At 42.3% G+C, this 8243-nt stretch overlaps 1 protein-coding gene across 2 annotated transcripts; it reads left to right on the forward strand.

Moving 5' to 3' along the window:
* Positions 1-3154: 3154 nt before the first annotated feature.
* Positions 3155-7746, forward strand: LOC119301222 (grpE protein homolog 2, mitochondrial-like). Of its 2 annotated transcripts, none has more exons than XM_037578156.1 (6): positions 3155-3383; positions 4826-4991; positions 5077-5267; positions 5389-5556; positions 5742-5870; positions 7366-7746. In XM_037578156.1, exons 1-6 carry the CDS (start codon positions 3246-3248, stop codon positions 7465-7467), a joined length of 894 nt encoding a protein of 297 aa, XP_037434053.1. In that variant the 5' UTR covers positions 3155-3245; the 3' UTR covers positions 7468-7746. The 2 variants fall into 2 exon arrangements, with proteins under 2 accessions (XP_037434053.1, XP_037434052.1); XM_037578155.1 differs by having other exon boundaries at positions 3157-3383; positions 4826-5003.
* Positions 7747-8243: the final 497 nt, after the last annotated feature.

Below are 8243 nucleotides of genomic sequence, written 5' to 3' on the forward strand. Positions count from 1 at the left end.
AATATTCCTCAGCATAGACACTGATCTGAGAAAACAGCGAAGGAGTCGTGTTACATGCATCATATGACTGAACTCGTTTCAAGTTGCAAGGGCAGATTTGCTCTATAAGTTGATGTTTTGATAAGACCATTAAGTGCCTGTTCAGTTCCACTCCACTCCCTCGACTCCGCTCCGGGAGTGGAGCGGGGCGGAGTGATTCCAAACAGGGCTTAAGTACTGAAGGTGGGTGGAAGTACATGCCTGGTGGGTAGTCTTTATGCTGACGAACTGTGCAATTCTTGGCCAGTCCTCACCAAACCTGCACAATGTAGTTGCCCCCAAATCACATGGACGTTGTGTTAGCTCTGTGTTGACACTCAAAGCACAGAAAATGCATCAAGTTACAAAAAGTTCACAGCAGAATTTTGTTCTTCGGCAAAAATGAAGGTGCAATCTGCATCTTTATGAACTCTGTTGTCTACACGCATTTGTTTTACCTTCCTAGGGCAATCTTGAAGTTCACGCTTTCCCTGATGCTCCAGCGTTCTTGTGGAGGCCGTGCAGTGACACGCAGCAGCTCCATGACATGCTTCCTCTGAACGTTCTTCCTCATCGACGGCGTTGGGCGTTGTTTCCCCATTGTCGCACCTCGATTGTTGTGAGCACAGCGATCTTCGTCTCAAGGGCATAGACCCCTACTACTACATATATAGCGGCTGCAGCTGAGACCAGAAATGAACAGAGTTAGTGTCACACAAAAGGTTAGGTTACCAGGCAAAAAATCGAAGCAGCCTGAGCTGACTGAAAAGGTAGACAGCTGAATTCTGCATGCTGGGGTCACATGTAGTTTGTGATCAGTTGATTTCATGCCAAAACGATTGTTGTTCTGCTTTAGCTGGATAGGAAAAAACACACCTGCTTCATACAAATATAGTGACCAAACTTGGCCAATCCAATCGATTACTATCTCTCGTTTAGATATGAATTTTACTGAAATGCAAGTGTTCCGGCCAGAAGTTGAATGCTTGGAGCACGAAATTAATACGGGCGTCTAGATTGTAAGATTATTAAGTAGCTTAACCTAACTTAGAGGGTTTTTAGAGACGATCTTCCGGAAAAGAAGACACACCCTGTTGATACAAGTAGTCTATATCAATCCTATTAACCATGAGAACTAGTCAATCCTATTCAACTAGGATGTCACATACACCCTCTTAAAAGGATCTGACACCCTCGTCGGCCCAAAAGAAACGTTCCCTCTTAACACACGTTCATGTATCCAGTGCCGACATATGCCATGCGGTGTGCCTTGATGGGCCACACACGCCATGCTCCACATATACGTACCCCTATCTGCACATGTCCATGTAACTGTGAGGGTTGGCTTTGATGCCATTTTATGACACATCGGCCTCTCACCCAGGCTATCGGTCATTACTCCTAGTTATCACTTGTGATCTAGACTTGCCTGGTGTATATCGCACATTTATATTCTTGTAGACTTTGTTTGTTTTCCAAGCGCATAAGATTGTAGGACATCAACAATTTCCCTCTTCCCGCAAAAAAATAATAATTTTTCCCCTCAAGTGAATGACCTTAGATTTATCAATCTGTACTATGCGCAGGTTGAAAGTATTCTCTCTCAAATAACCTTTGCAATCAAGATACAAGTACTCTCTTGTCAACACACCTAATGCAATTCTTACATGTATAGGTGACGCTATCCTACCTCATGTCGATTTAGGCTTCGAACCAAATATTGTGCTTATGCTGCATTTTTTTTGTGGTGCTACAAGCATCATCTTCCATGTTGCATACATTTGATGATTTTGTTAAGACTAATGACAAAGTGTTACATGCTAGAGTTTTTTCTACAAGGATTGACAGGCTCAGGATTATGATATTAAATCGGATCGGCCCTACAATCATCATATCGCTGCAGCGCCGTTGACTCGGGACGAGTTTGTTTCTTGATTGTTGGTATCTGATTACAGTGGTACTTGATCCCGTTACTCGTGTTTTGGTTGAGATGTGACCGAATTAAGTACCGCGAATCAAATAATGGGACCGTACAAAACCGATTACGCCCACCCCTGGCCTTTAAATGATTTTGCCCGAGCTTCTTCTCGCTTTCGTCCCCCTCATCTCCTTCGTAGCTATGTTGACCGGACACAACATTCATCCATCGAGCATCAATAGATGCCGACGACCGGCCATCACCAGATTTCTTGTTGCAACATCTTCCTCGCAGCATCCCGCAACGGCGGCCATCAACAGTTCTAGTTGCTGCACATGTTGCTCCCTTCAATGCCCCCCTTCAACCGTGAGACCTTCTCTCGACTCTTAGGTATCCATGACTGTGAAATTCGTATCAGGAGAATCATGCGACGCCCCCCCTAGTTGTAGTATGTTTTCTAATCTCTTTGGATTGGTTGCCTTGTTTGCGTTATCATTACCGGATATAACCAAACAAAACAGACAATAGTCTCACTACAGTTGCAATGTGATGTATTCTCGTATCGTTACCAGAACTCAGATAGTTAGGTTTCATCTGGTGGAACCAACACACCGGGGTTCAGGTCCTGAATTTGACACTGGTGGTCGTGTTTTCTGGATTTATTTCAGACATTTCGGTGACGTGTATTCAGCGAAAGGAGACGTTCTCGTCGAACTATGAAACCGTCTATGGCGACATCATCAATCTTAAATGATGTGTCGGCTCAGCCTCTCAAATGTGCTCACGTGCGTTCATAGGGATGAATGTGTATGTGTATGTATGACCGTTGCGTGTGTATACCGTGTTAAAAAAAGGGTGGACGAACCAAACACTTCCTCAAAGTAAACTGCTAATAATAATAAAAACCGATATAAATAAAATCAAGAAAAGCAGTCAATATAGATTAAAAAGATACGACGTCAGCTGTAACCCTTCTGTTTGTTCTCAGGAATGTCAGCGGCTCAGATAACCCAGCCGCTCAAACCCTTAAACCCTCTTCTTGGACGACAAGTTGATCCCACAAACGTCCCTTCAAAAGACACAAATACCCCTGCCACCCCAGCCCTGTCTCGCGATGTATTCACGGGGTATAACGGTCATTCGCTTCGATCCCTAGGCGCTCTTCCCTCCCCCGCTGGCCGCAATTCCCTTCCAGACGTTTCGATCCCTCTCTGGCTCTCTCCTCCCCCCCCCCCGCCCCCTCCTCGGCGCCCGCCTCGCGAATCCGTCGGAAACCCCTCGCCGCTCCCTGTTCTAGCGCAGAGCAGAGATGGTAGCCGCGCGCCTCCTCGCGCGGGCCACGAGGCAATGCGCCGCCGCGGTGGTGGCGTCCGCTGCGAGGCGGCCGCTCGGCGGTGTGGCGGCGGTGGCCGCTCGCCCGCTCGGCTCTTCCTTCGGCCCCGCCAGGGTGAGATTTTCTCGGCCGTTTCTACGGACGGTCTGAGCTTCGATGTCCTTCCAGTGTTTTGGGTCGCATCTCGTAGGTGATTTCTAGAATTTTTAGGATGCGGATGAGTGGCATCCAGGCTTGGTGTTTCCGGCTGCAGATTATTCTTCGCCCGTGGTTTCTGCTCGGGGGGAATTCAGGGATTTATTCCTATTGATGGTTGGTGGAGTTGTGGGTTTTGCTCCTAATCGAGGTTGGATTTTGGATACGTCATAAGGTCATGCTAAGTCTAGGTTTCGGCGGAGTGTTGGGATTTTGGATATGATGGTCTATGAGTTATGTTTTCCAAGTGTCGGACCATAAAACCCTTGGATGTTTGGGTTTTGGATGTTGTCAGAATTGTTATTTGAATATAGAGTTGGGGATTTTCCTGCAAGGGGCCTAACTTCTACTATTAGAATGCACAGTTTTTTTGGGGGGAATACAGATTCCAGAATCCCAGTTTATCACGTACTTGTACTTATGCCTGCAGTAGTATGATGTGCTTCCTTGTAAGAATATGATTTGAATATTGTGTCAGTTAACTCTGATTTGTGCATTGTTAGAAATTAACATGGCCTACACACAACTAATCTGAGTCCATAATTTCACCAAGGTAATAAATGGATTATCGTGTCTATGAACAATCCAAACAGTCAACAGGATGAAAGAATGATTGCACGCCAGTAAATTTCACACATGCTAGATAGTCTGAAACAAAGCCAAAGAATAAATCCATCATATCTTGGGTTGTATATGTTTATGCTATCGACTACTTGTTGCAAGATGGGAATAAGAAACTAGGCTGATGTAAATATGCAGCAACTACTACAAACAAATTTAATCTGCTCATCTGCCAGAGATCTCTCAGCATGTGGCTATGTATACTGTCGTTCTTATATCTTGGTAGAGCATCTTTCCGGCTGCTCACTCCGTGACCTTCACTGAGAGATTTCAAATGGACTACCACATACGGATGTATATAGACATATTTTAGAGTGTAGATTCACTCATTTTACTCCGTATGTAGTCACTTGTTGAGATCTCTAGAAAGACAAATATTTAGGTGTGGAGGGAGTAATTTAATGATCGAAATCCTTTTTCTTACAGCTAGTCGAAATCCTAATCTTTAGACTACAAATGCTGTGATGGTTTTGTTCTCAGAATGGACTATGTACATATGTATAATTTATTAATCCACTTCCACTTTCTGAAGTCTTATTCCACATAGTACTAACATCTATCATATTGACTCCTAAACTGTCTGTAGGCACATGATCTCTTTATTACTTTCACTTAATGGGAGACTCTGCTAATTTGGTTTAGATAACGCCTGAATTGCCAATAGTAATCTTCTGTCTTTGGGCTGTTTCTGTTTCTACCATCTATTTACTTATATGAGCTGTATATTCTCTGACAAGCAGGTTCCATATATGTTGAATCAGCCCTTGAGATACTCAAGCAACATCTTTCAAAGGTTTGGCTTTTCATCTTCTACCCCTCAACAAAATGATAAGGAGGTACATGAACCCAAAGACCAGGAAAGTACTGCACATGAATCGAATGGTGAAGCTTCAAAGGAAGACAGTGGTTCGTCTGGAAGTAGGTTTGAAAGACTTAAGTCCCCAGTCTGTCAGGAGGTGATGAACTAAATGACCTGCGTTTTCTGGTTCAGGTACAGAAGATCTTGATCTGTCAAAGGAGGATCTAGTGAAGCTAGTTTTTGAGAAGGATGAACTATTAACCTCGAAAGATGAAGAGATCAAAGATATGAAGGACAAGGTTTTGCGCAGCTATGCAGAAATGGAAAATGTCATTGCCAGGACAAAGCGTGAATCTGAGAACTCGAAAAAATATGCAGTGCAGGTGTGATGTTGTTACATCTGATTTATAGTTCAAAATTTTGATGGCATAGTGATATTTATAAGCATTTTGATTAGCTATTTTGAATTTGCTATTTCTTATAGCGTCTTAATCGTGTATGCAGAACTTCTCTAAGAGCTTGTTAGATGTTGCTGACAATTTGGCTAGAGCTTCATCTGTTGTAAAGGAAAGCTTCTCAAAATTAGATACATCCGAAGATTCTAGTGGAGCTGTACCATTACTAAAAACCCTACTGGAGGGTGTTGACATGACTGATAAGCAACTCGGAGAGGTACTTTTTCTATATAGTGCATGCTATTCATCAGAATATGATTCCGTTTCCTGCGTATTGTAGCTTTTCTGTACCTGAATTTTGTCATACTTTTCATTTGTGCTTTTAACTATTTCTTCTCCTTTTGCACATTGCTTTCTGGGTGATAATATTGCCTAATTGGGATTTTCCTCAATTTTGAACAGGTTTTTAAGAAGTTTGGAGTCGAAAGGTTTGATCCGTTAAATGAGAAATTCGATCCTGATAAGCATTTTGCACTTTTCCAAATTCCTGATCCTTCAAAACCATCCGGAACTGTTGCTTCTGTTGTGAAGGTATGTATCATCATCAAGATTCTTATGTGTATGTTTTTCCCTGTTCAATTGAATCTAAAATGGTTGGTTCTTAGAGTTCTTGAGTTTGATCTATTGCTTTATTCATCTATAATTTGTTGATTGACAGTTTTGTATTCTTTAGGCTTGTTTTACGGACATATGATCTTATAATTTTATGTTTATACAGCCACACCGGACCTACCCGTCTAGAAATATGCTCTTTTCTACTCATTGTAGATGGTCATGCTGTTAGGTAACTTTGATGAAAGATGTATATAGAATGAACAATAAATAGCAAATCAGAATATTTGGATTGCATAGAACAAGCGTAAAGAATAGTCAATGCTTGGAAACACCTGGCCCAGTTACTGGCTACTGGCTTTGCTTTGTAAATTTTTTAAAATCCAGATTTATTATACGTGGCTGTGACACATGTACCCCTGTACACATATTTTGGCTGTTTTGACATTATATCTCCATGGAATAGCATTTACAAGGAGAATCACTTCTGAGAGTAATGTCTGATTGCATAAAATTTTAAAACAACCTACATGTGTAGTTAATGTTAAACCTTTTGTATTGCCATATTCCCTGCTTTACCTATATCGCTATCTTAGAAACAATGTTGTATTGATATCCTTCCAACTTCCCAGTCTCTCCTTGACTCATTATGAGAGTAATGCTCATATGATGTACGGATTTGCACTGTGATAGTTTCATTAGTGAATAGAAGAAAATGTGTCTCAAGTTGCAGCATAAATCGATTAGTTGTATGAATGGAATTGACAATAATTTAGACATGAGAAGTGAATTTTAACTTGGCATTGTTGGGCCAAATGTTTGATTCAACCATCAATTGTGGGTAGGGTAGCGATATCATGCCCCTCCTTCCCTGTAGGTTGTTTGCTCAATGAATATTCACAGCCGTTCCCTTTTGGACTTTGAAAACCAGTCTGTTTTGAACTTTGAAGTAGAGAAATCTCTTGTGAACTCCCTGTGCACCTATGGCTTTCTGCACAACACTAGAAATCCAGTAAATTGTGCTCAAGCTCAACCCTTTGGCCATTAAGTTCAGATAGTTACGCATGGGGCTTTTATCCGTCTCACTGGGGGTCCTGCATAAACTTCTGGTGCAGTTTTGCTAAGAAACGAGGCATGAACTTGGCTGTACTCCAGTAGTCACAGTAATGGGCTATTTTCATGTGTCATGATTTTTTTCTCCCCAGAGGCTATATCAGGACAAATGGAGCGTTTTGAATATGCATATTTATGTGGGCAGCTTGCAGCCTGAAATTATGCAGTGGTCTTAAACTTAAATCTCTTGATGAGTTTTGGATAGCGACTATGATTGAAATGCCCATCACATATTGGTACAATCAATTGTGCATACCCCAAATGGTTTGAGATTGGCTGGCTGAAACCTCTATTAGAACCGGCAAAATTCTGTTTTCCCCCTGACGTATGCATGATTTCCTGCACATTTTTGTGATTTCAGGTGGGGTACATGTTACATGATCGCGTGCTCCGTCCTGCGGAAGTTGGTGTTACAGAGGGAGGTCCGTCCGAAGAGCCTGAGGAGAAATCAGGTGGAGATTAGATTAAAATCGGAATCTAGTAAAATATACCAGAAGCAAGAAGACGTAGCTGTTCCTGCTTGACGACGACCGGTACCTCATCAGCGAAGGAGCTTGGCGATGGCAGTGTTTCGGATTGTTTTTTAATGGTAAAACACAAGGTTGGCTTGTTGAAATCCCATTTGTATGTGTGCACGTCACACCATTCCTTAGCAGTACAATGTTTCGGAGAATTTTGCTAGGGCTTCGAAGACCTTAATAAGAGTTTTTCTTTTCACATGATAAAAAAGTGAATTAGGGCATTCCTAATAATGTTCCTTAGCAGTACAATGTTTCTCTTGAAAAAAAGTGAATTAGGGCATTCCAAATTAAGTCACCAAACAGACTCCCCCAAATGACCGTGGACACCTGGCCGGGCATAATGACAATATTATAAATAGCATAATGCATCAAGAATTCAAAGATAAATATTCCTCAAATACAAATAGCAATCCAAACATAATAAACTTATGAATAAAATAGTTCAAAATTTTCACTCATGTTCTAGTTGCACGCAGGAGTTTCGCCTGCAATGAGAACATCAAACGTTGCGTTATGACATTTGTGCAAACATTTGTCGGGTGCGGTGTCCGCCCGACGTCGGTAGGGTGAAGGATATCCGGACGACGACTGAATTCAGGGCGCACGACGGCAACATCCGGCAAGGCATGCGTGGATTCTAGGGGGTTCAGCAAGGCCTGCACGACATTGGAGGGGGTAAGGCGGGGGCGGTATCTGGGAGCGCAAATATAGAGCCAAG

Source organism: Triticum dicoccoides, chromosome 5A, assembly GCF_002162155.2.
Source record: "Triticum dicoccoides isolate Atlit2015 ecotype Zavitan chromosome 5A, WEW_v2.0, whole genome shotgun sequence".
Lineage (NCBI taxonomy): Eukaryota > Viridiplantae > Streptophyta > Magnoliopsida > Poales > Poaceae > Triticum > Triticum dicoccoides.